At 35.4% G+C, this 19,733-nt stretch overlaps 1 protein-coding gene across 1 annotated transcript in view; it reads right to left on the reverse strand.

Annotated features, from left to right (window-relative positions):
• Positions 1 to 19,733, reverse strand: part of Myd88 (myeloid differentiation primary response protein MyD88) — a 142,830-nt gene that overhangs the window by 53,912 nt on the left and 69,185 nt on the right. The window contains exon 2 of the mRNA XM_067776519.1: positions 12,460 to 13,207. Within this exon, the coding sequence (XP_067632620.1) occupies positions 12,460 to 12,934 (475 nt within the window). The 5' untranslated portion in view covers positions 12,935 to 13,207. The remainder of the gene's footprint in view (positions 1 to 12,459; positions 13,208 to 19,733) is intronic.

The following is a 19,733-nucleotide window of genomic DNA, read 5'->3' on the forward strand; positions in this document are numbered from 1 at the left end:
AAAAAAGTGCATAAATGCAATAAAAGTCAAATTATCTGCCCTGTTAAGCTTTGACAGGATGAATGATTGCCGTGCAGATCAGTTGATATTACTTGACAACCTATTTTGCAACAAGACACGTACACTTTGACGAATTCATCGTTAGTATAAAATCTAGTTATTGAGTGGGTATTTCTTTGGTTTCTAGATGACACCAATACATGAGCTCAGCATAACCATTGTGAATGATGACTAAGTGTGATATCTTATCTGTCAACTGCCTGACAGGATGTTCAATATGGATACTTTTTAGCGTTTTGACAGGGTGTTCAATATGGCGGCGCCTATCTTCAGCGGGTGATAGAAAGAGATACAGAATGAAACAGCGATAGTCAACTACAAATCAGGTGATCCAATCACTTTGGAATTTTGACGTCTATGCAGAAGATATCACACTTAGTTATCATTCACAATGAGCATAACCACAAAATCGTTGTTACATACAGTTCTTATTATAGTTTGACCGATTTTTGATTTTTTCAACAAAGCGCACTGTTGTTGATCTCCCCGCATAAATATATGTATGATCGCTACCATAAGCAATATTATACATATATACCTTCAGTCTTTGTCTTTATTTTAGCACCGCACCGGGCGTTTTCTTTTTATTAACTGTCTGCCTTAATTTAATAGTCTAATTCGAGAAAAATCTTTGTCTGTTCCATATAATTCGCACTAACAACGTGGAGTGGAGTGTTGTCATCGACAATTTTTCCCAGCCGTTGGGCATTTGGCTAAGCGTAAACAATTTAAAATCACTCAATGTCAGAGGAGATAAGCAACGAAGCAACGGAAAATAATAACGGCAAGCATTTAAATAAAATACTTACGTATGTTGTTGATATACATATTTCAAATCCATATACATATATGCTCAAATATTTATAATAATGCAAAAAGAAAAAAGCGAGGATTTAAGCTTGTAGGTATTCAATATTACTACACGTCAGTTTGTTTGATGCGATTATTGCGCAAAATTCAGAGAAAGTGACTGACGTATAAACACATTTTGTAATTCGTTTATTAACTTAGGGGCATATTGAGTACGTATTCGTAATTGCATTCGCTTGAGTAGCACATACATTTTTTATTTTTTTTTTGGCAAAAAATTAGTCACTGATATCCTTAAAAGACGAACACCCGAGCAAGATTATCTGCATAAAAGATAAAAAGGAGGCAAGAGTTGCAAATGATCAACCAAGCAGAAAAGGCGTGGTATCATGCGCGCTGCTGGAATTTGTCGAAGCTCATGTGCAGATTTTACATTAGACTAACAAAGTTATTTCTATCACTACAAAGGAATGATTTAGGCTTATGATGGGCTGATTACTGGACACTGTCTTCCGGTGTCATGTGCTCTTAAATTAGGAATCGTAAGTGTTAGAAGGTGTGGGAAATGCGAGTTGCGCTCGCCCGATTGAGACTCCAAGTTAGGAAAGATCCTAGGAAGTTTGCCAAGAGGACGAAGTTAATTTTAAAAATATGCCTTGGTTTGTGATGGAGTTTTTCAGTTTGTTTGTTGACCACACTTCTTGTAATACTAGGGACACATGCCGTTTATGTGCGCTTTTTACGTAGCGACTAACTGTACGTAACCTGACCACATTAATTAGCTAGCTAACAAATTTAAAAAAATCGTGTTGTCACCATTTTATTTAATTTATATTGAGTCGGTTTCATGTGTGCACGTAAATTTGAGTACAAAGTTGGGGAGTTTAGCAATCACTTTTTGAGTAGATCCCCATGGAGCTAGAGCTTTTAAACATACTTCAGCTCATGAGGGCCCTATAGATTATAGCATTTAGTAGAGAAACTTCTTTAAGATGGGACAGTGATCGAGATATTTATAGATATTTAAAAAATCCGCTTAAAGCATATGGAATCTTTCGATCGACAATATAGTTCAGAACACCGAGACAATGCAGCATAAGAATAAAATTACCGAAAGTTGGCGCACGTGTTCAGAGAATGAAAAAATTCTTCGAGATTTTGAATCTTTCGCTAGATTTTAATGTAGCATACAGGAAAGCTTGAAATTTTTAACTAATTTCTTATGCCACAGGGATTACAATGTCCATGGCAAAAACTTCCACTATTGCGTGTTTGTTCATACGAAAAATTTCGTGTATCTTCTGACCGCTAGTACTTAAACGTAAATTTTCGCCGGTTTTCGAATTGCTCTCCTTATTAATTTTCAATGCCAATACATTTTAAATATATCACACCTCAACGTACCAAGGAAAATTAAAAATTAGTATCAGCTTAAAAAAAAAATAAAAAAAAATTGATAAAGAAAAAAAAGAAAAAAAAAAAAATGTTTAAGTCAAATAATTCTCGAAAACTGCTTAGCAACCATTTGTTTATTCCTTCGTATTTTGGCTGAGGAAATGCAGAATGTTCATTTCTGAAAATAGACTAAACCTATACCTGGTATAAGTATGTGAATATAAGTAAACTGGAGTAAATTTCCAGAAGAGAGTTTACGCCGCCTTCTCTTCTAAGTTGCGTCGTTCCCCTTTTAATTTTTGCTACAAATTGGCAGGATAAGACCTATACGTTTTACGCCGGCTCCAAATGGCATTTGCAAGGCAGATGAATTTTCACACTACGTTAGATAGTATAAGAGAAAATCGAAATTTAAATACTGGATTTCACACGTGTCCCGTACAAACAATTTTGTTTTAAATTTTTTTGATCAAAACTATTTTAATTTTTTTGTTATTTTAACTAAAATTTAGTATTTCTTTTTTGTTGTTTTTTTTTTTTACATAGACATAGTTTCGCTGAGTTTTCACCTGACTGACTGTGACCAAAAACTTCGATGATTTTTTGCTGTCCCGTACAAACGTACGCTTATTTGCGATTTTCACACACATATACAAATATTTCAAGAGCAGGTTTCTATTGTGATTTAGATGTGCACGACACAATATCAACACACTAAATAGTTTGTCTGAAAAAGTTATAGTTTTTCTTTAGTTAAGGTCTAAACATTAAAAAAAGATGTGTATGGTTTGCCCTGTACAAACCGTGGAATGCTCCAGAAGCAATTATTGTGAAGAGGGGGCAGTGGGTGCTTCAAAGCTGTATCTGTTTAAGATGACGTCGACATCTTTCCTCTACAATCTGAGCACTCTCTGAACATTGATTACCAGATCGCCCTTTTCGTTCTGACAGAAATTTCACCGGCACGGTAGATTTCTCGTCTTTGGTCGAATTTTTGGTAGCTTTTTAAATTCTTCATCTACTCTATGCCGTATTTTTCGATCTACAGTCAGCCATGTATCTTTATGGATCTTTTAATGCTTACGCTTTGAGCTGATATTACAATATTTCGGGAAACAGCGAAGTGGATCGTTTTCACTCTATTAAGCAGGGCTGTGCAAAAATGTTTATAATGAAGTGCAAATCACAATACATATACAAAAGTATATGTACACTGAAACTCTTTTAAAGTAAAAAAAATATATATATATATTATTTTAACTGTTTGTAGAATTTTAATGAATACATTTGGAACTACAATTTTTCTCAGTGCTACAAAATTAAATAAAAATCTCTTCTCTTCTTGTCAATTTGTTATTGTAAATTTGAAATTCATACCAAAGTGCGTTAGCTTCATATGGAAGTGCTTTTCCTTTGCACTTTCATATGAAATTAAGGCACTTTCATATGAATCGAATTTATGTGTGTGAATTTGTATATTTGGCATATATCTATGCCTATTCGCCAGGGTAAAACAAAAACAAAAGTGCCATAAGTGTATAGGGGTTGAGCAGCTCTACTATTAAATCATATCTGAAATTGCTGTGTAAATGTATTTTTATGAACAAAATATATGTATAAATTTTAAATAAAAAGTGAACGTGGTTATCAATCGATTTCGTTATTTTTGTCTACGGCAAGTCTATTTTGAAAAGGAAACACGACATATATAAAGAACATCACAACATCTTTAAAATCCCACTTCCGGTAGAAGAGGCTTTGAAGAGATTTACAAAGTATAATCGAAACAGCTGTCGTCTTGTTCGTCCTAATGTCCTGATGTTTCGTTGTTTGAATTGTTTCCAAATTATTAAATAAATTAAAAATTGCTTCAAAAATCGCGATTAGTGGCTAACAAAAAAAATCAGACTTTTTTCGTGACGTATTTTATCAACGCTTGTAGGTATATTAGCCGTGTTTTTTAACACGCGTAACGGATATACGCTTAAACTTTATATGGACTACTAAGCGACAAACTTTAAATACACCTCTGAAATTGCTGAGCATAAATTTTGTCCTACTAAATTTCAATACGCATTATACTCAGATATTTGTCTTTAGCTATCATAAAAAAATAAATAAATGTAAGGCGCGATAACCTCCGAAGAGATCTAAGGCCGAGCTTCTCTTCCAATTTGCGTCGTGCTCCTCTTGATTTTCCCTACAAATTGGCCGGACGGGACCTACATGTTTTATGCCGACTCCGAACGGCATCTGCAAGGCAGATGAGTTTTCACTGAGAGCTTTTCATGGCAGAAATACACCCGGAGCGCTTGCCAAACACTGCCGAGGGGCGACCCCGCTTAGAAAAATTTTCTTCTAATTGAAAAACCTTATTTCAAAAATTTTGATGTTGCTTTGCCCGGGGTGCGAACCCAGGGCATACGGTGGGATAGGCGGAGCACGCTACCATCACACCACGGTGGCCGATATCATCCGGTGGCAAAATCCTGAGCCAGATAAATAATTTTGCATGTAAATGCAACAACAACGATTTGAGCCAGATAAATCCAGATAGAAGTCTGGTTCAATTTGTGAGCCAGATAATTTGTTAATTACTCCTTTTTAGGTTGGCAATGTGGCCTTTAATATACCTACTTTTTCAAAAATAGATGTCGCTGCTTAGCCTTTCGCCGTATGAGTTAAATGAAAAACAGCGGCGACATCTGCCTATCACATTTCACGTGTGCGAAAATTTCACGACATCTCCTTCTCAAGCCTCTCAATGATCCAGAGCATTCCCGTGAGAATTGAGCGTGATCCGGAGCTGTAACACTCACTGAAAGACGGCATTTGTTTCACCCTCTACACTAATTCTATGTATTCTATGTGTGTCCACAATTCATTGCAACTGATTCAGCTATATATTATACCCTATGGCCATCAGAGCGTTGTGTCTCCGCTTTTCGGTACACCCTGTTGCTGTAGCTAGTTGTTAAACCACAGCCGTTTGATGGGTCTCCTAAGCATTATCTAAGCGAGGATAGGCGTTTTTTTTCACGCCCAAACGAAACGTATACGCGTGTTAAAAAAACACGGCTATTATTCATGTTGGGTTTACCTAGTTGTTTCCCACAGGGTATCACAAAGCTAGCAGATAAAAATACAATATCGCTCATTTGCAAATATTCGCTTATACGTCTGCATATATTTTCATATTATATATACCTTGTTTTATTTGCTTATTGTTTAGCAACTTTTTTATTTTTAGATTTTTGCACATATACTTAGTATAATTATTCTCAAATTACTCAATGACAATATTACAGTCCATCCGACGGTGCAATGGTAAATGTGTTTATCATATGAATTGCCTGTGAAATTGAGACATGTTATTTTGTAAATATTGAGCAAAAAATGGTTGCTAAAGTCGCACAAACGTTAAAGAAGATAAAGTTGCTAATGACTGCCGCACGCAAAAACTCAATTTTTTTTTGTTTAAATTCATCATCTCCATATCTACTTAAGCAAGCACCCACCAGATAATGATTGAAATACACAAATAAAAGCGCGTCACCAACGTCACCACAAGGAAATTGACACCAGCAGAAATTTCAGCTTAAAAAGCGGTGAAATGTGTTTGGGAAAAGACAACAATGATGTTGACAAAAGTCTGCGAATGTAAATTTGCGCGGTCGCTACGTTGGTTATATCAATTTTAATAAAAATTTGTTTATTCGCTGTTTATATCTGATTAATGATCGCATTTTTGAATGCATGAACGCTATTAAATTTGGCTTGAGATTATCGCTTTCGTTTATTGTCTGTTTCCTTTACTGTCTGTACTGAAACACCCTTCGGCAAAAGTTGCCAAAAATTAATTCGAATTTTGAGGCCTAAAACTTTTTCTTCGTTAGACTAGAATTGGTTGGACTACAAAACTGCATACTCAAAAAAAAAAAATAAAAAATAAATATACTTTAAAACAAGTAAGAACGGGACTGTCTTCGACTGTGCCGAATACTTCATACCTTTCATGAATGGGGCTGAACAATAATCGTATCCCGTTCGTAATCTCCGAATAATGGGATGTATAAGATAAGAAATATATAGTGAACAGATCTACATACCTTAACGATTTTTAAGATAAATATAAAATAAAAAATAGGTAGGTACTTTGTGTGAGGATACAAAGCTTCACGTTTTTTGTGGTCTGCATGTAAAAACTATGACTACGAATCACGTATTTCAAAAATATATGACGTAAACGTAACTATTTGATGAAATTTGATGAATTTTGAAGCTTCTAGCCGTAAAAAGGGGAAAAATTACAGTTTATATGAAGTATATAATATATATACCACCGATCTCTGTGATTTTTTCAGACAACAATATATGCTATATACGTAAGCATTTGGTGAAATTTGAAGCTTCTAGCTGTTAAAACGGGGCAGAAATTGCGAAAAGTTTCTTATCTGAACAATCGGTTGTATGAGATGTATACTATATATACAACCGATCTCTATGATTTTTTCAGACAACAATATATGCTATATACGTAAGCATTCATTGAAACTTGAAGCCTCTAGCTCTTAAAATAGGGCAGTCATTGCGAAAAGCTTCTTATCTGAACAATCGGTTGTGGGGGATATATACTATATATACGACCGATCTCATCAATTTTTTCAGGCAACAATATGTGCAATATACGAAATTATATGGTGAAGTTTGAAGCTTCAATCTGTTAAATTGAGTAAGATATGACGAAAATCCTCTTTTTCTGAAAAATTGGTAGTATAAAGGATATATGCTATAGTGGTCCGATCCGGCCGGTTCCGACAAATGTCTAATCGGACAGCCAAATACACCCGCTCACCAAATTTTATCAAGATATCTCAAAAATTGAGGGACTAGTTTGCATACAAACAGACAGACGGACAGACGGACATGGCTAAATCAGCTCAGCTCTTCATCCTGATTATTTCGGTATACTTAATGGTGGGTCTATCTATTTTCCTTTAAGGACTTACAATTTTGGGTTTCGTGACGAAATTAATATACTATTTCATTTTCATGAAAGGTATAAAAACACACAAATAGGGTGGCATTTTAGTATCTACACTCGGAGAAAAACACCGTTCTAAAATCCAGCACCACCGGATTTAATTCAAGCTTTTCATGTTCTTCCTTTTTTGTTCTTGAAAAATGGACGACCTGTTCTCAAAACAACAATCTTGTTCTTGAACTGACAACCATTTTCTTGAAAAGAGAATGGCTGATCTTAAAATATGAACAAATGTTCTATTAATGAGAACAATGTTCTTAAATTAAGAACGATATTCTTAAATTAAGTTCAAGAAAAAAGAAGCACAAAAATGTTAAATACAGCATTTGGCGCAAACTACCAAGCCGTTGTAGTGGCCCAGAGGATATGATGTTGTGATTGTGATCGTGTGACGCGAGTTCGATCGCCGTCAAACTCTGAAGTTTTTTCAAAAAAATTTTTATATTCTATTTTTTAACTCTTATTTTTCGTTCAGCTCCGTTCACATATGCACATGTAATTCTCAAACTTGTTATGAAATGTATTAAATATATATTCAGATTGCATCATCAAATAAGAAAAATTTCTCGATAGGAGAAATATATGAAAAAATGCATATTACGCGTTTTTTCGAACCTTTTTGGAATTCTAATAATAATAATTTGTTTTGTTATTAATATTTTTTATTAATGACAAAAAAATTATTTATTAATAAAAAAATAAATGAATGGGTACTACTTGAAAAAATTACCTTCCCGCTTGAAATGAGCACAGAAGGTTCACACATCAATACCAAAGTGGTCATAAAATACGACCGGTGCGCTTGCAAAAACTGTTCTTAAAACAAGCACATCGGTCACGAGTTAAGAAAAAACGTACTTAACAGACTTTTGTCAACAAATGTACTTAATTTTGAACGTGTGTCGTTCGTTTTAGAACGATTTTTTCTCTGAGTGTACAATCCACTTAGATATTTTATAGCACTGAAGCACAGAGGTTCGTGTCTCCGCTATTCGGCACAACTCGTTTTGCAGCGAGTTATTTAACCACTTCAATATTTTCCCCTAAATGGGTCTAACTCTCATTTCCGCGCCTAGCATAGAGAACTACAAACAAGCATACATACACGTGAAGCTAATATAAGCGTGTTAAAAATCAGAAAGCTCTAAATCAAAAGTTCGAAATTTTCGTATAACCTCGATTTTCGAATTTTTTCGAAAACGTTTTTGAGATTTGTTGGCATAGATTATATTACGATGATCTGGCTGTTCCATGGGAGCCACACAGAGACTGAATGAGTCCATAGCGTTACCAGAAGTTTGCGACCAAACTGAAAAACTGATGTATATTGGAACGATTTTCCGTCATCCCTTGTCAAATTTGGTTTGAAGACAAACCGACTTCGGCGTTGCGCCAACATCAGTGTCATTGTTCGATGGAAATTTACCCTGGGAAGACGGTAAATCGTTCTGATATACATGAACTATTCACCCTAGCGGAAATTCAAACTGAAAAACCCTCTCAGAAGCCAAAACCTATGTTAAACAATAAGTCCGTCCACTTGCCAAATACTAGAATTTTTTTGGATCAATGCTACTTGCTGCTTCTCGATCTGATAGCTGTACCACTCCTAATGGCTAGAGTCTTAGCCTTGCGAGCGTCATTATGAGCATACATTGCCGTCTTTAGAATGACCAGAGTAACTTTGCTAGTCTTTGACATTGTGCAGTCCCGCACATAGATCTACGCCTCTCCTGATTGGCCGATCATGTGCAGCTTTCACCTTCTTTTAATCTCGCCTAATCTGACTGGGATGTCAAGCGATGCGTCCTCTTTAGTTCGCTTTTTCATTTCCATCCATTGCCTAATGCCCAGGGGCCAAATATACATGAATATTTCTCCCTATCCCTATTCTTTCTATGAGAGATTATTCCCTTAATTGCTGCTTTGGAGTCAATGCAAAATTTGACGCGGTTGCAGTTTCATATCCTTTTCCCCAGTGTTTCTTCTGCTTTAGTTCCACCTGAAAAACCCTACAGTGATCTGGCAGCTTGTAAGATCTGTTTATTTCCAGAGAAGCGCAGTATACCGCAGACCCAACTCTTTCCATTATTTTGGAACCATCGGTGTACACGTGAATCGCCTCGTCTGTCATTTGAGCACCCTTGCGCCAATAGTCTTCTTCTAACAGACCCATCGAAGGAAAGATTGGGAACTAGGAAGTCTGTCCGTCCAATATTTGATGACGCTATACTACTATGGCGTTCCAAAATATCCTTAAAAAAACTGGACTTGTAGGCCAAAACCCCGTTTTGAATCAGACCTTGCCCACTATTAATTCCATCAAATACATATGTACGACTGTTAAATCTATTCAAGTAAGTGTTTAGTTAGCTGTTTTAGTCAATTCAAAACACATATGTTGATATTTACATTGAACAATGCTTTTCGAATCTAATATTTAAATTCAGTGGATTTCTAACACTCAGCTATGTATTGTACAAAAACCCATATAAATTAAAAATTAAACCGACCAGTTTTTAGTGCGCTGTTGAAGCAAGGCAATTCAACATTTTCGACCATCGAAGCTCTGTGGTACGTGTAAATTGTGTAGAATTCGTAAGGACAGTGGCTATAGAACATGACTACGATCAGGAGGACGAAAGTTAAAAACCTCTTAGTTTGTATAGCTCTTCTATTGCGGGTGTGGACATCTTTGCTTTAAAATTGGGAACCCGTTCAACACACTTATTTCATGAAAAACCATAAGTTGTAATTTCAAATCAAGTTTCAGATTTTGACTGAAGATTTTAATTCACAACAACTTGTTCAGAAAACATGAGACGCTGGAAATCGATCCGTTATAAGTTTCGAATCTTCTAGTGTGCAGAACTTTAAAAATTAAGACTTCTCATTTAACACACTTAACAACAAAGGTCATATATCACATATCGTAAGTACTTAGTCATCGATACTCGCAACTAATTGCAATCAGCTGTATTAGTTTTAGCAAGCACGTGCAGTTTTTTACATTATCACAATTTAGCTTAATTAAATCTGTTGTTTTATAATCATTTAAATTTTGTTTGACACCCGGCAAGCGACAGTGAGAATAAACAATTTAAAATTTATTTGTTTTCCGTATCAAAGCTTACGTCTTACTGTTGTTTAATGTAACCGCAACAAAAAGCAAACGTTTATGTTTTTTATTTATTCTTGTTTGGTGTGTCACAGAATCAAAACCTTGTATGCATTGCAGAGATTTCACTGTGAAATATCATATGATTCAATAATATTTTCATCAGAAGAGGTAGGTGCGAGTCTCTATGAGTCAAGGTTGCCTAAGGCAAACAAGTTCTCAGCGTCTGGGTTCATGTTGCCTCAAACGTAGTCTCGAAAGAAACAGATTCTCCGAAAGCGAGAAGAAATGAGTGTGTACAAGTACTATTCGAGTTTTATGTGTAAGCATATGTGTACAACACTAAAATAAAAATATAATATGGAAAAATTTCTAAATTGATACAAAAACACAATCCCGAAAACAGCCCGCAATAGTCGATAAATCGATGCCAGAAACAATGAAGAAAACATCAAAAAAGAAACACCGATATGATTGCAAACAGTCCGCAGTGATTTTGCAATAGTCCCGAAATGGTCACAAATATTCCCTAATGATCGCGAATACATTCCGGAAAACATGACCAAATGGTGCTGATTTTGGCGCAAAAACAATCCCGCAAAGGTGAATTACCCACGAATTGGTCCTGCAGTGATCATGAAATGGCCAAAATGATAATAAAGTAGTCCGAATCATTTCTGAAAACAATCCTGATATGATGACCCAATTGTATTGATATGGTCCAAAAAATAAGAGCGAATGTAATACCAAATGGACTAAAGTCATCCCGAAATAGACTATCAATGATCTGGAAAATAATTCGAAAAAGATTTCAAAAATATCACCGAATTGACCCACTTTGTAAGGCAATAGTACAGAAATCATTACAAAATAGTTCCCGCATGATCGATACTATCGCAAAATATAGTTCCAATGGTTGAAATTCATCCCAAATCAGTACCGAAATGATCCTGAAGTTGTTTGAACTGAGTCCGTGAAAACAGTTCTGAAAATATTGGAAAAACAACTAAAGTGCTCTCGGAATGATCTCGTAATAGTCCCCTAATGTTCCCGAAACATTTGTTAGAAGGTGAGAAATTATTATAAAATTGTCTCGAAAATAGTTCCGGAATGGTCGCGAATTTATCCTGAAATAGCTTCGAAAAGGTGCTGAGCTCCATAGGATCCCGACAAATTTCTAAAGACAATTACAAGATGGCCACAAGATAGTCCTAAAGCTGTCCAGAAATTATCTCGAAAATTGTTCTGAAAATCTCCCAAGAACATAACTAAAGTGGACTGGCAATTATTCGAAATCGTTCAGCAATGATCACGAAAAAGTGCCCTGATGTTCCGGAAAAAATGTCTGAAAAGGCGCCAAATGAATATTAAATCGTTGCGAAAATACTTTCGTTATGGTTCCGAGATAACTTCGAAAAACAATTCAGATATGGTGCCAAATTGATCATGAACTGGTTCTGAATTCATCCCGAAAAGATTCTGAAGTATGGAGTGCAATCTGATCACAAAAAAAAAAAATCCCGAAACAGTCACACAGGTGATCCCGAAAAATTACTCAAGTCCCTCTAAGTGATCACGAAAAAGGCCTGATATGTATTTGGCTTATACGGATCGTTGAAATATATGAATTACATTCTTAAGAGCTTTAGCAGTTCGGGCTTAATGAATTGTCATTTCTATTGGCACCAATTAGAAATTTGAAAAAAAACCCCGCATGATAAAATAAATAAACCGTCTGTGGTCGTATACAGAGGACTTCGGATCAACAACCTCAAGCACTCGTTTTAAGTGCTCTGGCTACTGTGGCCTCTAATTCATATACATTAATTACTAAACTCAATGAGCACGCAAAACCTTACTTGTACACAATAATCACCGCAACCCAACCAAACAATAGCGAAACCCCAGAAAATATGACAGGAAATTCGCTTAGTTTAAATATAGAAGCCAAATAATAATTTCACACTTACCCACCCTCTTCCTCTGTTTCCCAAAACACCACCCTACTATACAATACACAAATTTGACTCACTCATGTTTTCATAAATGTCATCGCTAACATCCCAACGATCGATGATACCCAGGTACTGTGTCAGTCGTGCAAATGTCGCTGTTTGTGGTCGATGTGCACACCATTCCCGTAAGACCGTGCGCATCGGATCATCATTGCTGCTGTTGCAAAAGCTACGAACCTCCGCCAACTCAGCCACACCACGCCAATCACGCTCATAACCATCTTCAGAACGTAGAATCTTACGGCAATTTAATAATTGTGACAATTGAAGGCGTGTATTAGCGCTTAGCTCGTGTAATGGCGTTTCAACGAACAGGCCAATATCTTCACTGTTTATTACTTCCGCAGATGGTGAGTCCATTGACGTCGCCGGCATACTGGATGTGTGTGTGGATGATGTGGTTGAGGATGCGGAACCAGGTGTACTGACCGTTGGCATCCGATCGCTTATATTTGGTATAGAGATTGCTAGACGTTGTTGTTGTTGCACCATATTTGAGCTGTTTTTTGTTTGGTTTTTGTCTTTATTTTTTTGTTGTTGCTGTTAATTTGTTATCTGTTTGTTTAACTTTTGTTATTTTTGTCAATTTTTGGTTAGGTGGTTATTTGGACGTAGAATTTTGCACGCGAGTTTATTCACTTGAAGCGTTCAACGTACGCTCACTACCGGCAGCGTGCACCATTCGATGGCACCATTCGATGGCACACATAAATATACACGCGCACGTACATACACCTTCCTTAAATGGTAATGAAGCGCGATTGTCTGCAAAAATAAAACAAATAAAAAATATTGTTAGTAATGAGTGAGAAAGTAAATATGTATGTAATGTGCTTCAAGCAAGTTGGCTGGGAAATACAATTTCGGTTCCGACCGAACATTTTATACCCAACTGTATAGGCTGATATTCAACTCAGCGGTCGACAAAATCACATCGAATGCATATACTAATTGGCCAAGCATAATGGACTGACGCACATCACTCAGCTTTAGAAAAGGATGGAATTGTATTGTATTGTATATGCTTGGACCATATCGGTGCTACCTCGGGACTGTTTCCTACACATTTAGGGATGACTTTAGAAAACTTAGGGATTAATTTAAGAATCATTTCGGTGCTTTCTTGTGACATTTTCAGGATCACTTCTGGATTATTTCCTAATTACATATGTACATATTTCGAGATTATTTGAAAAGCGATTTAGAACGATTTCAAGATCACTTTCGAATTATTTTGAATCGTTCCGAGACTAGTCGAAAGCATTTTAGAACTGCTATAGGCTTACTTTGGGACTATTTATTTATTTTGAAACAATTTCGAAACGAATTTAGGACTGTTGCAGGATCACTTCCGGAAGCAAAAAATTACTTGGGAACAATTTCTGAATCATTTCGAGATTATTTCGAAACAATTTTAGAACCAAAGATCATTTCGTTACTGTTCTAGGTGCCATTTTCTGACAACTTCTGGATCATTTCGAGACGACCTCGAACACGGGTAAGTACAGAATCATTTCAGTAGCCAAATATGAAACGTTTCAAGATCACTTCGGGGCTGTTTAGGACAAGCTAGGGATAATTTTACGAGAATTTCGAAACTGTATGACTTTTACGAGATGGACGACGTACTCTGCTATACGTTAGCGGTTAATCTAAACTCTATGTGACCCGATCAGTAAGTAGGTAAGTATTTTTGGCAGCATATGCAATTGCACATGCACCCCGAACTTTCTTCAATTTTATCTCCTTTTTCTAATCGCACTAACTGGTCCACTTCGCGGAACGAAACGTTTTTCAAATATTAAGCTATACAAAGAGGTATGTTCCAAATAATAAGCAAATCCCAACATGAATAGGAATTACCACAACAGATCGACCCTGGTCTGAAAAGTTTATCAAATATTGTCTTTGTCAAAGAGGTAACCCTGTATCGAATTTCAAACGAATGTCGCCATAAATAAGATTATTTCGGTAAGATCCTCAAAACCCGTTGAACACACACACATACACACAAAATTTCGTCAAAATCGGTTCAGTCGTCTAGGAGGAGTTTAGTGACAAACACACTTTCAGAAGATTAACCTAATATAATTTTTCCTTAATCCTTGGATTTTACGCCTCTGGGGGATACAAGCTTAAAAGGTCTATTTCAAAAACTTATGGTATCGGCATGATCTAACCACTTATTAGATTAAATCGAATAGCCAATACATGCTTTAATTTTATAGTGGTTTTGAAAGGGAAATTATTCCTTGCAAGAAAGTAAGTTGTCGACAAACTCTCTTTTAGCCGTCGGTTCATCGCCGGTTGATCTTCATAGTTCTTTTCGATTTTAAGGGGATTTCTTGAATTTCACAAAACTCCGAAATGGATCGACCCTTAAAATGCAAGGTTTACGAGGTTAAACTGGATATAAGCTAATATAGGCTCTATTTGAATAACTCCAATCATTAATAGCCTTGTAACCTATGGACTAGTTCTGAGATAGTCATGTTTAACACACTACCTACATTTGTATATTTTGGACAAAAAAGAAGAAACATAAACAAAAAGTAGTGCCCTTATCAGTTCAAAAAGCCATATACTATTTACAAGAATCAATTCGTCTAGATTTTGTGTCATAAAACGATCTTCTACAAAATTATGAGCATATAATGGATAGTTACGTTGAAAAATTATAGAATTAAGTAATTAAGTCAAGGAAATGTTGTTACTTAATTTTTCCTTAATAGCATGAACGAACCCATTCTATTACTATCGTAAGTGCTTCTCATCGACTACAATTATCTGCCTTGCTTTTTTATACTCAGCGTACTTTGCACACAGAGTATATTAACTTTGATTGGATAACGGTTGGTTGTACAGGTATGTATAAAGGAATCGAGATAGATATAGACTTCCATATATCAATATTATCAGTATCGAAAAAAAATTTGATTGAGCCATGTCCGTCCGTCCGTCCGTTAGCACGATAACTTGAATAAATATTGAGATATCTTCACCAAATTTGGTATACTAGCTTATCTGGACACAGAATAGATTGGTATTGAAAATGCGAAATCGAATGATAACCACGCCCACTTTTTATATATATAAAATTTTGGAAAACACAAAAAATCTGATAATTTAGTAAATAATACACCTAGAATGTTGAAATTTGACATGTCGACTGATATGGACTCTTGATAAAAATTTGGAAACATTTTTTTAAAATGGGCGTGGCACCGCCCACTTGAGAAAAAATCAATTTTACAAATATTATTAATCATAAATCAAAAATCGTTAAACCGATCGTAAGAAAATTCGGCAGAGGTTGATTTTACTATAAGGAATGCTTTTAAGAAAAATTAACGAAATCGGTTAAGGACCACGCCCACTTTTATATAAACTATTTTTAAAAAGGTCGTGGACGAATAAAATAAGCTATATATTTGCAAAAAAGAGCCTTGTATCAATGGTATTTCATTTCCCAAGTGGATTTATAACAATAAATAGGAAAAACTTCAAATTTAAAAAAATTGGGCGTGGCACCGCCCCTTTTATGACTAAGCAATTTTCTATGTTTTGGGAGCCATAACTCGAGGAAAAATTAACGGATCGTAATAAAATTGGGTACACAAATTTTCCCTATAGCAGGAAATATTTCTAGAAAAAATTTACGAGATCGGTTAAAGACCACGCCTACTTTCATATAAAAGATTTTTAAAAGGGTATTAGACGAAAATAATAAGATATATCTTAGCGAAAAAGAGCTTTGTATCAATAGAATTTTACTTTCTAAATTGAATTATAACATTAAATTGGAAAACACTAAAATTTTAAAAAAGGGTGTGGCACCGCTCCTTTTGCGACTAAGCAGTTTTCTATGTTTCGGGAGCCATAACTCGAAGAAAAATTAACATATCGTAATGAAATTGTGTACGCATATTTTCCTTATAGCAGAAAACATTTCTAGTAAAAATGGACGGGATCGGCTAAAGACCACGGCAACTTAGATATAAAACAAGTTTAAAAGGGTCGTAGGCTAGAATAATAAGCTATAACTTAGCAAAAAAAGTTTGAATCAATGATATTTCACTTATCAAGTTATATTGTAAGAGGAAATGTGGAGACATTTTCTTTTAAATGGGCGGTGCCACGTGTTATGTAGAAAAGTAATTTATCTGAAATTAAATGTACGATTAAGGCTCACGCTGAGTATATAATGTTCGGTTACACCCGAACTTAGACACCTTTACTTTTTATGGACTAGTCTTGATGATCGGCACACAGTCTAATTTTAAATTAGGCGCTTAAATGAAAAAAAGATAAGGGCGTTTGAAAACAAAGAAAAATTATTAATTGACTCATTAATAACTGTTTCTATCACTTTAAATAGGGTCATGGACATTAATTGCTTTAATTTTCACACATGTATCAACAACTGACGGCATTCGCGGAACCGATAGCTATGCGGGAACATTTTGAGGCTTTTATACTTATGTACTATGGATATATTTTCGTTTTTCGTATAAATTTTCCAACATTGATATTGAGACAATGGTAAACTTCATACCGACTTAGTATTTGCAGTTCTAAAAAAGAATGTGCTGTGATGTGAATTTTCGCTGCAGGCTAAATCGGACATAGTCACGAGACGAACCAGTTTCACAATACAAATTTAATAAATACCTCAGTACAGGTGTTAATCGGATGCAGAAGGCTACAGTTGGTAGCCACACTTATACCAAGCTTGAGCTTTATGAATTGAAATTAATTACTCAAAGGCTGCGACTATTTCAGAACCATCTAACTGAAACTGACATATTGAACTTAACTTGTTGCTAGCGTTCCCAAATATGCAGTTCATTTTATGAAATATTTATTTTGGACTGATTTGGTTGTGATCGTTCCATTAATGCAAAAAAAAATTTCAAAGTTTCATTCCTTATACGCGAATTTGATGCCTATATAAATTGCGGATTAAATCAAGAACTTCGCCAAAGAACATTATACGTAGCGCAAGACTTATCAAAAGCTTTTGATACAGTCAAAAACGCCACGTTACTGCAAGACTTGGAAGGGTTTCTCCTTCCTCCTTGTCTCAAAAGGTGGACTGCCTGGTCGGCAGGCATTAGTGCAATTCAGAAACGTAACATCTAAGCCCAGAAGAATTAAAATGGGGATGCCACAGAATGTTGTCCAATCCTCGACTCGAACAGGTCGGATATAGTATTGTTCACTAGAAAGTATAAGACTTGAGTCGTATGAAGGGTCCAGTGCTATGCCTTTCACATATGGGTGATTCTCTACAAGGTCTCAATATACATGACTTTCCTATCTTTCATCTCTCATTGGTGATAAAATATTGTAACGAATATTAGCAGCACTAAGGGATACTATCATCTCTAAGCCGATGCTAAGCAGTGACTTGTATGCACATCAATAATTCAATCATTATGTCTACACATATGTACGTACACGCAGCGGAGAAGCAACGCACAACCACATGCATATATCTGAGATACTCTCGAAAGTATGCAATGGTTGTGCAAGTGTTGCTTATACATACAAGTGCATGGGGTTTGGGAGAAGCTATAAAATCATGCATCTGTAGTTACAGCTGAGTAATTTTATAGCTGATAACTAACTAGTAAGTTCTGGAAATAGAAGAGCCTAGAAATATGTAACGAGGAAATCAGACAGTATAAAAGGCAGCAACAGTACAGACACGACAATCAGTTTGATTTAAGACGCTATCTGGCGAGCAATAGGAGTGTTATTTTGAAAGTAGTCTAATAAAGGCAATTTTGCATATAGTGGTGTTATTTATTCAACAGTTTAGTGATTCGAACGTTAGTAGAAGGTTGCAAATAAGAGGAATTGCAGTAAATTCGTTACAATATAGATCTTATAGACAGTACAGAATGCGACCTTTTATATATTCCATTGGTAATGTCAGTACCACGTCATGCCCTTGTCGTAGTTGTTCTAGTTTCTGGGGACATAAATATTCTGTTTTAAATATATTTTTTTTGTCGTTTTTCGGTTTGAAAATTTCTAACATCTTGATGAGAAGTAGGGTTCATGCTGTTGTCCTTCAGTTCTGGTAAAATTATAAATTCGTCTTTCATAGTCAAATTTTTTTAAACAGATAAAGGCGATTTTAGCTTGAAGTGGTGGCAAATAAATATCTAAAGGGCGGTAGTATCTAATCCAAGAATAGGTACGTTTTTCAAGACAAAAATAATACAACTTAGTACCAAAATCCTAAAAGGGAAGAAGAGATGTGTATATGCTATTGTGCATCTCCCTTCGTTAAAAAAAAGTTCAAGTATTGTGTTCTGGTATCTGGGTACATGCAAATTTTAACAACTTTAAAATTTGGAAAATGCATATAAGAAAAAGTAAGGACGGGACTGTTTTCGACTGCGCCGGAGACCTCATACTTTTCATGAATGGAGCTGAACAATAATGTTTGGAAAGCTAAATATTCATAAAATCTGAACAATCAGTCGTATGTGATATACTCGTATATTATATATACGACCGATGTTAAAGATTTTTTCAGACAATAAGGCGTGTCATTATGTAAACATCTTATGAAATTTCAAGGTTTTAGCTGTTAAGATGACGAAAAAATTATGATAAACCTCTTATCTAAACATTCGGTTGTATGGTATACTTTTTGGTGGGTCTTCTCATCTCCTTTAAGGACTCACAATTTTGAGATTCGTAAAAAACTTAATATGTCATTTACATGAAAAGTATGAAAGTTGAACAACCCATCTAAATTTCGTGTACACCTCGCAAAAACAGTTCAAATGAACTGATTCAACATTGAACATTTGTTAGTCTTCACGCATAAAATTCATCTACTACATTGCATTATTGTTATGAGCTTTGAGTAGAGTTTTGAGAGTCTCTTTAATTTGTGATAAAGATTTTTATTATTCTACAAACAATCAACCCCGGCAAACGTTTTTCTGTCCTTACTTTTTATATTTTTTTCTCTCTTCCTTTTCTTCTTCTCCTTTCCTTCTCTTCTTCTCCTTTTCCTTCTCGTATTCCTTCTACTGCTCCTTTTACTTTTCCCTCTCTCCATTCTAGTTTACAAGGCTAAAATGAAAGTTGGAATAAAATCGACGAAGGTTTCAGATTCCTAGACTAGATTAATACACATACATATCGTAAGCTTAATTCACAAAGGCCCTTACCAACAGATTTTTCGAAACCGCGTTTTTCGCACATTTTGGTATGATATATTAAAGCACAACCCCGAGAAAAATTTGAAAGTGTTAGAACCAATAAA

This window comes from Eurosta solidaginis, chromosome 3 (assembly GCF_040869045.1).
Source record: "Eurosta solidaginis isolate ZX-2024a chromosome 3, ASM4086904v1, whole genome shotgun sequence".
NCBI lineage: Eukaryota > Metazoa > Arthropoda > Insecta > Diptera > Tephritidae > Eurosta > Eurosta solidaginis.